General features: G+C 36.5%; 2 protein-coding genes and 1 pseudogene across 3 annotated transcripts; 1 reads left to right on the top strand and 2 right to left on the bottom strand.

The window, feature by feature from the left end:
* Positions 1-1,232: 1,232 nt before the first annotated feature.
* On the top strand, positions 1,233-5,005 carry LOC137745447 (putative disease resistance protein RGA1). Its single transcript, XM_088685587.1, has 3 exons — positions 1,233-4,228; positions 4,329-4,381; positions 4,462-5,005. Exon 1 carries the CDS (start codon positions 1,347-1,349, stop codon positions 4,221-4,223), a length of 2,877 nt encoding a protein of 958 aa, XP_088541713.1. The 5' UTR covers positions 1,233-1,346; the 3' UTR covers positions 4,224-4,228; positions 4,329-4,381; positions 4,462-5,005.
* A 314-nt stretch (positions 5,006-5,319) lies between these two features.
* On the bottom strand, positions 5,320-8,518 carry LOC137745456 (G protein-coupled receptor 1-like; annotated as a pseudogene). Its single transcript, XR_015956624.1, has 9 exons — positions 8,110-8,518; positions 7,719-7,750; positions 7,446-7,615; positions 7,150-7,232; positions 6,550-6,651; positions 6,400-6,456; positions 6,140-6,283; positions 5,915-5,980; positions 5,320-5,758 (listed from the first exon to the last, which is right to left on the bottom strand). The product of XR_015956624.1 is annotated as a G protein-coupled receptor 1-like (transcript).
* A 2,422-nt stretch (positions 8,519-10,940) lies between these two features.
* LOC137716261 (serine/threonine-protein kinase RIPK) lies at positions 10,941-12,981 on the bottom strand. Its single transcript, XM_068455690.2, has 5 exons — positions 12,557-12,981; positions 12,143-12,278; positions 11,915-12,054; positions 11,569-11,692; positions 10,941-11,479 (listed from the first exon to the last, which is right to left on the bottom strand). Exons 1-5 carry the CDS (start codon positions 12,953-12,955, stop codon positions 11,085-11,087), a joined length of 1,194 nt encoding a protein of 397 aa, XP_068311791.1. The 5' UTR covers positions 12,956-12,981; the 3' UTR covers positions 10,941-11,084.
* Between the last annotated feature and the right edge of the window lie 3,885 nt (positions 12,982-16,866).

Raw genomic sequence — 16,866 nt, 5'->3', positions numbered from 1 at the left:
TTTTATAATATTTTTTGATAGAAAAAGTTATAGGTGGACAACATTTTTCAAATGCTTTTAGATAAGCACTGGATGCGGTTCTATCGAAAACGCATTTAACAAAATCGTGGTCCGACTAAAAAGCTTATGCATAATTATTTTTAATAATTTTGTTTGAATTGGTTTTAGAAAGATTAAAACACTTTCTAATTGCTTTTGACAGAAAACTAAAAGCACTTACAAATTATATAATTGCTTCCGGAAAAATTGCCTATTAGATACTTCTTCATGAAGAACATCTATTAGATGCTTCTTAGGGAATCACTTGAATGTTTAATAAACAATTTAACGAGTTTTTTTTTCTTAAATACTTAAAGTATACTTATGAACATAAGTATTTCTTACAATAAAATATATTCAGACGAACCTGATATTTCATCATTTTAGACTTCTGAAAAGGAATATATACCCCCAAACTTCATCTCAACTGGTCGCTAACCAATTCTTCAATTTAGTTCTCAAAGTATATTCTTGGCTTCTCAAGGAAACCCATGATAATTTCTAACCAATATTATAGTGAATACTAAAAAATATTGAAGTTAGGGTCCCACCTGGAGATGGACAGTTTTCAAGGAAGGAATTGTTTGGGGCAGTTGTTAAACTTCCCGATTAGGTTTCTGTCTACTCTCAATCAAATGTTTCATTTCTTTAGCCAACCGGATAGATCATTAATGCACATGATATCATTATTTTAATTATAGTTTGTGAAAAATAAAAGCTTTTTTTTTTTTTTTTTTTAATAACGAACCATAGTTTGACACATGTACATACATTTTTTAAAGAATGACTTCATTGCGTATTTATGCTAGTTTGTGATTTGCATGTCATGAAGAATGACACTTATACATAAAAGAAGCCAAACAATATTTATTATGACAACAAGTGATTAAACTTTTTGTTTTGTGTTTTTAACGAGTCATTTTTAGTATATGCCAATTAATAATTTGCAGTTCATAAAAAATGACTCATTACATATAATAAAGCCAAACAATATGCATTAGCGTAGAAACTTTATATTTTGTAGTCTTATGGAGTCACACATATATGTCAAACTTGTATAATAATTGAACGCTTTGTCTTTCTTAAATGGTAAGGCTTGATTTTTTTCCCTTTTACACGTAATTACTTTACTTGATTTGATTGACTTGGAATCATCGTATAATTAAGCTTCCTTTACTTTACTTGATTAACTTGGAATCATCATGTATATTTAAGTTGGATAGAAGAGAGCCAATGCCGCAAACCATCCTGCATTTCTTGTTCATCATTTCTTCTTCCTCCGTCAACCAATTTCTGAGGCTGAAAAAATGGCAGACGGCATCATTTCCATGCTACTGGATCGGCTGGCTTCAACAGCGTATGAGTACGTTGACGGGGAGGTGAAACTTGTTTTGAATGCCAAGAAAGATGTTGAAGAATTTGCTGGCAATCTCCATGCTATTCAAGCCGTTCTCGAAGATGCGGAGCAAAGGCAAGTGAAGGAGGCCAGCGTGAGGACCTGGTTGGATCAGCTCAAAGACATATCCTTCGAGATGGTGGACGTGCTGGACGAGTGGAACACTGACATGCTAAGACAGGAGGTTGAGAAGCAAGAACGAGAAGGTGAAAATGTTGTTCCTAACAAGCAGAAGAAGAAAAAGGTACCTCTCTATGTTTCCCGTAGTTGCTTTTGTTTTCGCAAAGCCAGAGAGGTAACTTTTCGCCATGACATTGCAAATAAGATAAAAGATTTGAATGGTAGGCTAAGTGCGATTGATGAGCAAAGAAAAAGGTATAAGTTTAAACACATAGAAAGAGTCATTCAAGAATTACCTGATCGACGGAAGACTTCGTCTTTTGTCGTCGTTTCAGAGGTATTTGGTCGAGTAAAGGAAAAAGACATTCTGATAACAAAGTTGTTGAGTGATTGGAAGGGGCTCCTTATCATCCCTATTCTAGGGATGGGAGGAATGGGGAAGACAACTTTGGCCCAACTAGTTTATAATGATGTCAAAGTTAAAGCCTATTTTGAAAAGAGAGTGTGGGTTTGTGTCTCAGACCCCTTTGATGAGGTTAAGATTGCCAAATCCATAAGTGGTGATGAAGACTCAAGGTCAAATGAGTTGGATCATGTCCTGCAATCCATGTCAAGATCCATCGAGGGCAAAAGGTTTCTCCTTGTCCTAGATGATGTGTGGAGCAACGACAGTGAAAAGTGGGAACGCTTAAGGGCACCACTAATCCAAAGTGGTGCTCATGGCAGTAGAATTTTGGTGACCACGAGAAAGCATGAGGTTGTTGATATGATGAGAGCAACAAGTGACATGATTAATTTGGGAGAGCTAAGTGAAGAATATTGTTTGTCAATCTTCAATCACATGGCATTTTCTGATAGAGGAGTAGATGAGTCTAAGGCGTTCGAAGATATTAGTAAAAAAATTGTAGGAAAATGTAAAGGTTTGCCTCTTGCTGCAAAAGCTTTAGGCAGTCTCATGCACAACAAGAGAACAAGGAGGGAATGGCTAAATGTTTTAAATAGTAAGATATGGGATCAAGAAGAGGTGGAGCAAAAAGTTTTCAAACCGCTACTACTAAGTTATTATGATTTGGCCCCGTCAATTAAATGTTGCCTTTTATATTGTGCTAGTTTTCCTAAAGATTATGAGTTTCAGAGAGATGAATTGATTGATCTATGGATGGCACACGATTATCTTAATTCAAAAGAGAATAAAGATAGAGAAGTTGGAGAAGCATTTTTTGATAACTTAGTAGCACGGTCTTTTTTTCAAGATTTGGTGAAAGATAGTGTCAGTGGAAAAATTAGAAGTTGCAAGATGCATGATATTGTTCACGACTTTGTGCAATCTCTCACCAAGAATGAATGTTTGATTATCAATGTTGAGGGTGTTGGCGATGAAATAGAGGCTCTGAGTAAAAAGGCTCGCCATTTAACCTTAAGATTGAAATATGATGAGCCACTCCCACCTTCTAATGCATATTTCAAAAATCTGCATACAATCACAATTCTTCCTTCATCCTTTCCTGAAACCATGACCGTAGACTCCAATTTTATTTTGCAATTGAAATGTCTTAGGACATTAAATTTGAGTTACGTTAGCATAAGTGAAGTCCCAAATGAAATTGGTGAATTGATACATTTGAGGTATATTGATTTGTCATACAATTATGGTTTGGAAACATTGCCGGACAGTATCTGTGAGTTGTACAATTTGTATACCTTGCGCCTTTGTTACTGTGATTTAATAAAACTACCTGATAACATGGGAAGGTTGATTAGCTTAAAGCATCTTTATGTTGATGGTTGTTTTTCGCTGGAGTACATGCCAAAAGGGATTCGTAGATTAAAGAAATTGAAAAGAATTGATAAGTGTGTTGTGGTTTGTGGTGAGGATGAGAACAAAGCAGCATTACAATTGGGAGATCTGAAAGTCTTGAACCTTGAGGGCAGTCTCAACATAAGTTTGCAGGGGAATGTGAAAGATGAGAATGAGCTCGAGAAAGCACAGTTGTGGCACATGAACCAACTCTTTCATCTGCGAATTACTTGTCTGAATGTCCAATACAAGCAGCAAGCAAGAAGCACTGTTGAAATACTGAATGTCTTACGACCGCACGAAAATCTGGAATCTTTAGACATTTTTTATCATTCGGGCACCACCTGCCCCAATTGGATGATGTCTTTGCAAAACTTAAGAATCATCTTTCTATTTGAATGGTATAATTGTGAGTTTTTGCCTCCTCTTGGGAAATTGCCATACCTTGAAGAACTATCTCTGTGGAAAATGCAAAAGGTGAAAAGGATTGGTGGTGAGTTTTTGGGAATAGTCGACCAAGATTACGCAACGTCATTGAAATCATCATCATCATCATCATCATCATCATCCTCATTTTTCCCAAAGTTGAAACAACTCATAATTGACGACATGAATGCCTTGGAAGAGTGGGAAGTAGGCGTGGAAGGGTGGAACAAAGAGGATTCTGAAATTTCAATCATGCCATGCCTTTCCTTCGTAGTAATTGTGGATTGTCGACGCCTCAAAACACTGCCAGACTTCCTCTGCAAAACACCGGTGCAAGAGCTTATCATTCAGGGTTGTCCGAATCTTTCAGAGCGTTGTCAACAAGGCAGTGGAGAGGAGTGGCCCAAGATTTCTCACATCCCAAACATCAAAATCTCGTCATAAATCTGGTAACTAAGCTCTACTTATCTTATTTACGCATTTATTTATGTATCAATAACAAATGCTATTATCATATTTGTTTAATTTGCTTATTCTTCTTCTTCATAGGATATAAGAGGTGACTCGCGATCTAGGCATATATATTTAATTTCTTTGGAAAGGTATTTCTCTTCTTTTATATATATCAAAAATAACTAATGATTATTTATCATTCACAACCAAAGTTTCCTTGCAAATGCAGCAATTGGCGTCCTCTCCGAGCTTCTTCAACCCTTGGTCCGTGATCGTGATCACCGGAAGATTGGCCACTACCTGTTTGTTCGCAGGCGGGGCCCTCGGAGCCGCCCACACGTCATCCAAAATCCCCGGCTGCAAAACGCTGTCGAGGTTGTCAATGAGCGACTGAAGTAGATTTACCGAGCTTTCCGAGTTCTCTTCGTTTCCGGGACCCGACTCATAAGGGCGCGGCCTCCTCGTCTTCCCTGAAATCCGCCGAGTCAACGCGGCGATCGGGAACATGATTATGCTGGCAAACATGTCGTTTAACGGCATTGGTTGGCGTTTCGGAGTTGTGGCGTTGGATACTGATAGTCCGTGTGCGTGTGCTTAGAGATTAATCGGGTGGATTTAGTAATTTTATTGAAAGGATTCTATAGGCTGCAGCTTGCTTTTGCCAATTTGCATTTGCTTTCTGTAAAAATCTTGTATTATTGATGTTGTTTGTAATTTACACGTTGCGTGAGTTCTAAGCAGAAGGAAGACTTCGTCTAAGATTTGGATGTTAAGTGCAAAAATTCGCTAGCTTCAATCTTCACGAATTTGTACCTATAAAACAATTAAAGATCTTTGATCAATGACCAAAGACGCGCCCACAGAGTGTTGGGTTTGGCCAATAGCTCTCGATACCTAAGTCAAGTTTATTTTAGAAGGAGGAGAGTTTAGGAATAATTGCGTAGCAAAAGCTTCTAGAAATTGGTAAAAAATGAGATCAATTTTCACCTTTTCTTGGATTGATTGATAATGACATAGGTTGGCTCAGGTACGAAGCGCCAACCCCATCCTCTTTGTCGACGCTTGTTCTTGGGACAACATTGTGAAATTCCTAATCAAAGACCAATCAAGACTTATCTCTACAGGTAAAATTGTACAGCTTGACAAATCCATCTTTGCATAATCACAGCTTCTGCACGAAATTCTACTCTAACCAAACCATCTACGGATAAATCTACCAGAACAATTTCAACCAGTCCTAATGTGGAACAAGTAGAATTTGAAGATGTAGTCAGATCGGAATTGCCATGGAGAGGAGGAGCGCAATCGACTCTGTACTGACGTACCTTGCTGTGCTCCTCTTCCGTTTCTTCATTCCATCCTCAGTTAAGTTAATGAGATAATGTTGAAAAAATGGGCAAGTCAAAATACGTCCAACTTGCTCGTGCGGATCTTCAATTTTCAGCGCCACTAGTTCACTCCTTAGCTGTTGGTTCCTAAACTTTGAACTGCTGGGGAACCATCTTTTAAGCCTGTTTGGCCAAAATCTAATGGTTTCCAAACACAACCATTCAGTTAAGAACAATGCATCCTAAACCCGATATCTAAAAGACTAAAACTCAACAACAGTGATCACAATAAAATCCGATCTTAACCATCGAGAGATTGATATTGGAAAAAAACACAAAACAACCGTGACTTACAAATCCAATCTTTCATATATTGCCCGTCGCACTGAGGAGTTCAAGCCGTAGGGAGTTGAAGAGGTCCTATAACAAATATAAAAGTAATAAAATTTCATCAGGATAATTAAAAAAAAACACCAGTAAACTAGACCATAATTATGCATGAACAATGTTCTTTGGAACACAAAATGCCCATTATACCAGAAAAAGGTACTAACTTGCCATAGAAAATTAGCAAGTTACCGTGAGTCCAGCTGTCCCAACATCAAGAACTGAGAGCCAAAACATTTTATGACTTTGTTCAATAAAGTCATGAATGCGGTTGATTGTGCCAAAAGCCCATGATCCTATCAGGATGAGTGGATAGTACCCCCACCAGTTCAAAGCCTGTTGAATGAAAGCAATGGAAAACAATTAACATGAACTGCTATTGAATGTCCATTTAAATGGTCTATAACACAGTCTGAGTCTGACCCTAGGAAACCAGTTGCAGCACAATACACCTTCATTTCTGCTCTTGAATCTGATTGGTAAACCGAATCTGACATGCCAGCCGCCATCTATAATTTCCAAACCAGAATAATGATCTCAACAAGTGTAAAAGTGAGTGGAATTATTTGTCCAAAAAAATAAATGATAGCACCAATACATACATGTCTTGCATTCTTCAGCACGCTTATCACTTGAAAATATGTAAAACCATTGTAAAGAACTGCACCCCAAAGTGGCATGTGAAATGTTATGAGGTTAAGCGCCTGTAAAAATGGGTGGAAAAATCAGAGCACAGTGAAGAAAACTTTATTACATCAGACAGCTATAGTCAGAACTCTAAATGACTGAATTGTGCAATACTGACTTGACGTAGTTCTAGTACAAATGATGCTTTGATTTGTACAGATAAAACTTGTTTAGAATCTACAACACAGTGTAGATATTGTTATTCATGCAGTTATACCATGAGTAGGGCATAGATTTTACTCCATTATCATTGGTTATACATTTTTAATCTAAAGTTATGGTATCTTGCCAACAAATCGATAAATATAGTATCGATGACAGCAGCTTCCAAATTCCCCTCTGTAAAAATCCTCCCACATATCATATAAAAAATCCTCATTTCCCCTCTATTTTTTTTTATAAGCACGACGCACTGCAATAATAAAGCACACAACCAACTTTTTGCGAAAGAATTCTAGAAATTCCTATGGTCTAGGAAACTAAAACATCGCAACTAATAGGTACTATGTCCTTACCTTTCCAGTACGCCCTGATTGTGACCAACACCATGTACCTAGGTGGCTATGGTTATTCCCAATAGAGCACACAACTGTCACAACTAATGAAGTCCCAGTGAAGAGGAGAAAAAGAAGCAAATGAACTCTAATGAGCTTCACAAATTATACATAATGAAAACAGAATAGCATTTAGAAATAACTCCTTTCTCTAAAACCCTTATTCTATCTCTCACCGGAGGAACAGAAGAAGAAGCTAACTCAACATCACTGAAAGTAAAACGAGAGATTTTTTGCAACAGGTAAAAAGGTCATACCCCAAACATCCAAATGAAACATTGCCTCCATATCTTCAACATCAGTTTTGTGTCTAACAACTGTGCGGTGGAGTGTAAAAGCGATCGTCTTAGTCCATAAGAAAGACGCTATACGGAAGAAATGAGTACCGTAGCCGTGCGAGTAACAGAAAAATCCTCTGGATGGATCCCTGCGCATGAAAGCAACTTACTTTATAACCGCTTAGAACCCGAATCAGATAAAAAATTTATATTATCCAAATGCACTTCTGTGGGAGGGAAAAATGAGCTTACCCAACCGTGCTGAAGAAGCTACAAAGCATATCCTGCATTCCAAAATAACAATAACAATAAAGTTTCCATTTCTTTAAACTTCCAGTTTATTCAAAATTTAAGTTAAACACTGAAGAACAACAAAGCCCTAAACCCCTAAAATTGATCTTGAATCCTTCAAGCTCAAGTCACCAAGGTAAATCCATTATATAAAGCTAAGAGCTTCCCATTTTTCTAGCGATTTAAAGAAATTAAATCCATTTATAGACTTTGTTCAATTTCCGAGTTTTTACAAGTTTCCAGTAATAGGACACACCACGTCACCGGCAATCGAGCAATCAGATCTAACAAACGCAATCAATTCTTATCATTTTCAGCAAAGTTTAGAGAGAGAGAGAGAGAGAGGACGTACGGAGAGCGCGAAATAGAAGACGCGCTTGAAGGAGAACTTGCGGAGCTCTTTGAAGAGGACGATGAACCCCGACCCGACGAACGAGAGGCTCGCCGCTCCGGCGTTAACTGCCATCAAGACTTCGCGATCGTAGGCCGTCAGACCTCCAGCGACTTGCCCCGTCGCCGCCATTTTGTTCTCTCACTCTCTCGATCGCGCCGATAAAGTCTCAAATAACTCGCCCTCGTACTCTCGGAACACAGGAACTTCAAAACGCCTCGTTTTTGTACTTTGAGTCGTGACGGCAGTGGTCGCTATTTGCGTCTGCTGCTTTAACTTCGTGGAAGGATACGAGTTGTTTATTACGTGTTTAATTACAAATTTAGACTGCTATTGATTTGTGATTCATGATGCCAAATGTTTCAATTTCTATTTTCTTGAGACCATTTTTGGTGTTTTAATTTTCAACTACTTGTGTTTTTGGTGATTATATCGTGTTCATGTTTACGTCTTATTTAACAATGTTTTTAGAATAGCTAAAAGCTTTACCGTCAAACAAAAATATTTTATGATACCGTCATAGAAAAAAAGTTCCAGGTGAAAAGCACTTTTCAATGCTTTTAAAAGTGCCGACGTGCTTCTACCACAAACGCTTATAACAAAAGTGTGGTGCGGGTTAAAATACTCCTTGCATAACCACATACTTAAGGATGACAATTTTAACCGTTAAACCTGATAATCGTAGATAATTGTCCGAATGGATTGAATTTGGGTATGAAAATTCGGATATATTTTGGATATGGGAAAAAACCGTGAATAATATTCGATTATGGTTTTGGATATGGTTATAGGGATTCCCAATCCGTATCCGTCCTCGAATCCAAACCGAATTATATATAATATAATTATATACTTATAATATAATTATTGGATATAATTATATATAATATAATGGTTTTGGATATAGTATTTATATATTCGGTTATGGTTTTGGATCTAATTATTCACTTAATCTATTACCTTGATAATACAAAAGTTGCACTGTGTAAGTTGCATTTTGTGGGCAAGTTAAAAAGTTTTGATATGAATCAAAATCTATGAGAATCCAAACCAATATTACTTATGGGAGATATCAAATATTAGCCAACATTATCAATGTTTAGCTTTAATTTTTATGCTCCACAAAAGATCAGCCAATATTATCAATGTTTAGCTTTAATTTTTATGCTCAACAAGATCCATTCATTAAATCATTTTATACATCAAATATTTAATGACAAAATTAATATTTACTAAATTATCATGCATCAATTGAACGAATATATTTTTTGTATTGACGAAGATGTGTATAACTGTTAATTGATGGGGAATCCGTTACCCGATAGGTATGGGTATGGATAATACCCGATGGTTAATTGGCAGTTATAGATATGGTTAATTTTCATGATTATGGGGATGGATATAGTATTTTCGTCCCAAGCCGAACCGTTACCATCCCTAGTGAGACTGTTTCCAGAAAACTCGCCTATTAGATGCTCTTCTCCATGAAAAAAAAAAAGATCTAGTAAATACTTCTTAAGGAGTCACTTGACTTTTGAATAAACGTTTTAACAAATTTTTCCTAAAATACTTATAGTAAAAACGCTTATGAGCATAAATGTTTCCTACAAAAAAAATGTATCCAAACGAGCTCGAAATTTCACCATTTTAGACTTTTGAAAAGGAATACATACCATGTGAAACTTTGTTCAAAGTAGTGTTTAAAATTTATTTGATACGGTTGATATTTCTATGGAAATTATCCAAAAAATCAAAGAACGATATGGAAATGCGAAGTGAAGTCTAAACTTTATCTCATAGCATTTTGACTAAAATTGATAGATATCATTGACATTTCTAACACATATGTTAAATATCGAAGAAGCTTTTTTGTCCAAACCAATGTTTGACAATCCCTAAAGTTTTACTTTAAATTTCCATCATCTCCATCGAAAACAATCGATATCAATATCAATATTCGGTATATCTGTCGATATTTTCACAAATTTGCATATCAATATTTTCACTGGTACAAATATTTTAAACACTGGTTCAAAGAAATGTCACCTCAAGTGCTTTTATCTCACATCAAGTAGTAGTTAATCAATTCTTTATTTTTTTTAGTATATCGATATTTTTACACGAAGGGAATCACTCATGCATTAAGAGAGATTTTTCAGTGTGATCGGCACGCGAGATGATACACCACGTATCATTATACAAATGGTGTGATATGTGTATTAAAAAGTTAATAACTTAAAAAATAAAATTTCTCACCACTTATATAAAAACACATAGTATACCACACGTGTTTCAGTTACAATAAAAAATTTCTCCTACATTAAAAATGGATAGTTGTCAATTTTTCAAGCCAGGAATTGTTGGGGCAGTTGTTGAAATTCCTGAGGTTGTTGTGAGGACGTAATCAGAGAGGGGGAAAAGGGGGGCTGCGTGATTCGTTTGTATAATATTGGTGTTGGAACTTCTGAGTCTACCTTGATTAGGTTTCTGTCTATTCTCAATCAAGTGTTTCATTTCTTTAATCCAACCACATGGATCATTAATAGACATGATATCATTATTTTAATAACAGTTTGGGAAAAAAAAAAAGTTTTTTTTTTGTTATTACGAATCACAGTTTGATACGTGCGCATAAATTTTTTCATATTTTTAATAAGTAATTTCAATACGTATTTATGTCAATTTTTAATTTGCATGTCAAGAAGAATGACATTAGCCAAACGATATTTATTTTGACACGAGTGCTTAACGAGTCTATAAACTAGGTTTTGTACGAGTCACTCATATCTGTCTAGTTGTAATTTTCTTACTATTAAAAAGCCAAACAGTGTTCGTTACAAAGTATAATATATTTGAATTCCTTTCTTTTTCTCTTAATCGGTACAAATTGTTTTTCGTATTAATTATTTCCAACTTTCTTTGCCCTAATTTTTTGCCTAACTTGTTATCATGCTTTTGATGCTACTATTACCGTCCTCCTCATTTGGTGCTACATAAACAAATGGCCTAACAACTAACCCTTCATCGAAGTCCTGAAGACCTTCTAAGATCACAACCACATCACTCATCCTAGGCCTTCGCTTTGGATTGTGGCTCAAGCAACTGTAAGCCAATGCTGCCGCCCTTCGAGCCCCTCGGATCGAATACTGTCCCTCCATCATCGGGTCTATAATCCCGTCGAGCTTTCTCGGATCCTTCAAGCGAGGTTTTGCCCACTCCACAAGTTTCTGTTCACGACTGGGGCAGGTATTATCTATGCATCGTTTACCGGTCAATAGCTCTAGCAGAACAACTCCAAAACTATAGACGTCACTCTTGGTCGTCAAGCAACCTGTGTTCAATTAAGTACGTACTAAACTTGATTAGTTTGACTTATGAGAGTCTAACCAACTAATTAAGTACTAAACGTCATTGGCTTGCCTGTCATGATGTATTCAGGGGCTGCATATCCCTGTGTCCCTATTATAAGTGTAGTTATATGTGTGTCTTTTCCTTCTGGACCGTCCTTTGCTAACCCGAAATCTGAAAGTTTAGCTGTATAATCCTGGAAGGGTAAAAAATTGATTCAAAAATTCAATCTTACAACTTTGCAGTTTTTGAATGAGCCTCCTGAATGTTTGCGTCCAATTATTTGTGATGATCAAGTCACGTTCGATTGTTGCTTAGTTGTATTGGACTTTTTGCGACTTATGTAGCACGGAAAAAGAAGTGAAAAATATCACATAACTTCAGCAAGATGTAAGGGAGCTCCGAAAGAAGAACATACAGAGTCTAGCAGAATATTCGAAGTCTTAAAATCTCGGAATATGACAGGCTTGTGATCTGCTTCATGGAGGAACGCTAAACCCTTCGCTGCCCCAACGGCGATTTTCATTCTTTTCGACCACGACAGAGGAGTAGAATAACCTGCATTTTTGGAGTACTTGTTAAACAAACTTTTTGCAGCTGATTAATTAACACAAATTTATCCAGAAAAAATGGAAAAACAACTCACTTCTGAAGAGTTGATTTTCTAAGCTTCCTCCTGCCATGTATTCATAAACTAGGAGCCTGTGCTCATCTTCACAACAATATCCAATCAGCTTCACAAGATTTGGATGCCTCAGCTGCCCAAGAAATACAATTTCTGCCTACAAACAAAGAGAGAAAAAAAAATGCAATGCCATTTATACGAAGAAGGCCTTTATGGTCATTTGAAATTCAAATGTTAACGTTAAGTGTAGTAATTTTCACATTCTCAGTTTCTCCTTTGTCAACACTCTCCCCCCTTTATTTTTTCCGTTACTTCCCTTCATTTTATTCAATCATAAAGTTAAGAAAAAAGAAAGAAGGGCAGTAGGAGAAATGAGAGTGCAAAAATCATTTTTGATGCGCAATATATACACATGTACACATGTCAGAAACGAACCAGCCATTCTTTGTGGCCTTGCAAACCATCCAAGTCCAACAGCTTGACAGCCACAGGCTGAGCCTTCAATCCAGGCCTAACCTTGTCACCAACAAACCCTTTGAACACGGGTCCAAACCCACCTTCCCCGATTACACTACTCCATGAAAAATTTCTCGTGACAACTCCAAGCTCCGCGAGCGAAAACACGTGAAGGTTGAGGCTGATGAGGGGGTTGGAGAGATCGTCTGCAAAGAGAGCCGAGCTCAGATCATTGCTTATATCCGAGATGGAGAGTCTCTGCTGCAGGGATGGGGTTTGCTTAAGAACTGGCTGCTGCAGGCGGCTCTCTGGATCTGTAGTGCTCTTGTAACAGCCTGGGATGATGCATTTCCATGTGAGGATTTTCTTTTCAGTCATATCTTGAGGAAAAAAAAAAAAAAAAAAAAAGATGAAATTAATTAGTTTGTTGTAATGATGAGGAAGTTTTTATGTATATATGAATGTGAAGGCTGCTTATATATATACATATACATATACATATATATATATATGCATGCGTATATTCTACCAAGCCATCTGCACATCTTCGTATTTTGTTGGGGACGGCTATAATCACTTGCCTACCTCTTTGACTTGTACACCACTAACTTCTTTTAGAAAATTATGAACCAACCGCACAAACTACAGCAGCACCAAATAAGTTACAGTTTAAAAATCTCATTTTTTTCAATAATAAAATCGCCATAAGTAGTTGGGCGTGTTGAGAGTATCAATCCCAGATCGAAGAAAGCAGAGACTTTACATGTGATTATAAAGTTGAACTAGTATCTGTATTGATGGAACCTCAATTTTTTTCAACTCTAATCTAAAACCTGTATGTGGGGTTATATTTGTTTATCAATTTCATTATCATGTCCAGTGGGGGTAGGTGTGAGTAATTGGCTGTGCTGAATTATATATTTTGCTTAATAAGGTGTTAGCAGGTCAAGATCAGCTTCAGCCAGCTGGAGCGCAAATATACCAAATGTGTATTTCGTCAATGTACTTTGTAGAACTAAAACATGTCTTTTGGGCGAACTGAAAACTAAAATGCATGACGAACGATATAAAACAAACCAAAAACTGTATACGTACAGATAAGCATTGACATGGAGGAACTGAAAAATGGCCAAGTATCTTCACCCAAAAAAAAAAAAAAAAAAAAGACAGATTGTCTGCCCTACTGTTTGATGCACTTTCCGCCCTCTTTTATTTGTGCAGTTACGGTTAAGTCACGTCAACATTTTATATTCTTATTGATTTTTGTCTTATTATTTCTATAAAAAAATCAATATAAAACGTTAACGTGGTTTAATCGTGACCGCACAAAATAGAAGGGGATGGAAAAGGCATCTAAACATGAGGGCAGACAACCTTCATGCATGTCGAGATTGCTGAATTAATTCAAGGATTAATAATCTGATGCATGTCAAATAAAAGTCTAATAAAATGAAAGGTAAATTATACAAAACTACGTCAACTATGAGTCGAACCACAATCTCATATCTCATGTTTTAAAAATTACAATGTCATACCTCATATTACAAATTTATTAAATGTCATACCTCAACTTACAAATTTATTGTAATATCAAATCTCCGTCAATTTTTTGTTAAGGTGACATCTGTACTCCCTAACCAAACTGGACTAAGAAATTAATTAAAAATTAAAAATAAAATCATTTAAATATTTTTATAAAAAAAATGTAGGAACCACCCCCTTACAATTAAAAATAAAATCACCCTTATTTCCCATCCTACCCGACGACATAGTTCTTGCCCATCTCCGGGCACCCCAACCTCACCCATCTCCTCTGCAACTCCAAATCGCCCTTCGCCACCATCCCCATGACTTCCACCCGCCTCACCACCACCACCCTAAACCCAGATAAATTTTCTGTCCATTTTCATAAAAAAGAAAAATAAATAAATAAACCAGATAAATTTTATGAAAACCCAAATTCGTCAAATCCAATTCGAAATCTCACTATCCTTCCCACCGTTAGCCAATAGTCCACCTATTACTCATCTTCTACTAAATCCCAGCACAAAGGTGCCTCAAATTGCCAAGGTTTTGACTAAAAAACTCATGCCCATAACTACAATTAGATCGACATAGGCAAAGTAGCGGGCTTCGATGATTGTGAGGTCGAGGTCACCGTGCAGGTAGGTCACTCGCTCTGACGTCTTTTCGATCATTTCGTCGGCGATCAATGTACAAAACCCTAATTTTGTATACGAGATTTACTGGGTGGGTGTGAATAGTGAGAAAAAGCTGGGTTTATGGGGTCTGGCGTTGCTTGTAGGCAGAGGAGATGGGAGTTGCAGAAAAAACTCGTGGTGTCTGGGAGAGAGGTGGGAGTTGCAGAGGAGATGGGTGAGGATGGGGCGCGACGAGATGGGGCGAGGTTTTGGGTAGAATGAGGAAGAAGGGTGATTTTATTTTTAATTGTAAGGGTTGGGTCACATATTTTTTTTATATACATATTTAAATGATTTTATTTTTTTACTTAATTTTTTAATCTAATTGGGCTAGGAGTGAGACCAACTTCAAACTATGTCAGAATTTAACATAGAAACTAACAAAAAAATTGACGGAGGCCTAATATTGCAACAAATTCGTAAAATAAGGTATGACATAGTAATTTTTAAAACGTGAGGTATGAAATTACGGTTTGACTCATAATTAAAGATAATTTTGTATAATTTATCTTAAAATAAATAAATTTCTCTCATTCCGGCGAAGTTTATTTTATAAAAAAAAGGCTAATAAAATTAGCTTATGCCTCGCAACTGATCTCATGGAGTCATAGTGGAACCATGGATGCTAATTGATGAAGCAGGTAAAAACTGGAAAGCTACCAGATTTCATGGTCAAAGGGGTGGAAGGGGGGTGAACAAATCAATCTACCAGATGTAACTTGTATATAAATTCGTGGGAATTTTACCAAACTCCTCGCGTGCATGCTTTTTGAAATGATAGTTTAGCGCGTCCAAGCATTTGCATTGACGATTTTTGGTGTACCGGTGGTATTCTAATATTAATTTTACATATCTTAATAAACACATAAAGAATTAAAAGAAAAATGTAAATTCTACATATAATATGCAGGTATTGTCTGCGTCTGCCTTTCATGATTTATCTTATTTCAAGTACTTAAGCATGTATTCTCAATGCAGTTTCATGAACTAAATTAGTGAACTTGTGCGATTTACAAATTAAAAAAGTTATCATATATATATTATTCTTTATTTAAATCATTAAAGAGGGATTCCAACCATTAATTGTCACTTCATGTGGTTTAAAAAATATTATTCAAGTATGTGGTCTCTCTAATCCATGCATTTTGTATATCAGTTTAGGTCCACAAAAATTAAATTAACCACTTGTATTATGACTTTTAATGTACCGATCATATTCTAACACACTAAAAAGTCTCTCATAATCTACCGCCAACCACATAATACTATAAAATTATGGATTTCACAGCAAACAAACAATAATAAGCCCCTTAATTAATGATTAAATGATTTATAACTTAACATTTGGACTGCAACTTCGTATGAGTTATACCTGGATTAAATCCAAATCAGTGCAAGGGAATTGGACCGAAAATAATAAGCCACAAATTATTAAACCAGTTGCAAGAATCATCATAGTTATGATCTAAAGAAACGATTTTCTTACACTTTTACAAAGAAAATGCTAGAATCATACCTGCATAATTCAATTCACGCAAGATTCACTGTGAGTCACATAAGATTTTATTGTCTGGAACTAATCACGCGCAAAATGCTCATAATAAGTTGACTATCAAGAATTGCTCTCCACAAAGTTAAGCGATTTGAGTCGTGGTAGCTACAGGCTTTGTTTTTCCTTTGATGATTTACAATGCTTGGGGACTTGGGTATTTATAGCAAACCAAATGAAAGCTACACCACACACTTACTTCACCTACAACATCCACCTACTTCACCTACAACATCCACCTACTTCACCTACAATTGTCATTGATTCTCAACACTCCCCCTCAATGTCAGCTCTCATTCTTTGCACTGTGTTGAGCAGACAGCGAAAATTTTTGAGCTTACCTGTACTTAGACTTTTTGTGAACAAGTCCGCAACTTGATCATTCGTCTTGACCTGTCTCATCTCAATCTCTTCTTGTAGAACCTTTTCTCTGATAAAGTGGTAGTGCACTTCCACATGTTTAGTTCTTGCATGAAAGACTGGATTTTCCGCCAAGCGAATTGCCGATTGGTTATCACAGTACAATGGTACTGGATAAT

Source organism: Pyrus communis, chromosome 15 (assembly GCF_041283825.1).
Source record: "Pyrus communis isolate YQ-2024b chromosome 15, ASM4128382v1, whole genome shotgun sequence".
NCBI lineage: Eukaryota > Viridiplantae > Streptophyta > Magnoliopsida > Rosales > Rosaceae > Pyrus > Pyrus communis.
This window is presented reverse-complemented; position numbering and strand designations above follow the sequence as displayed.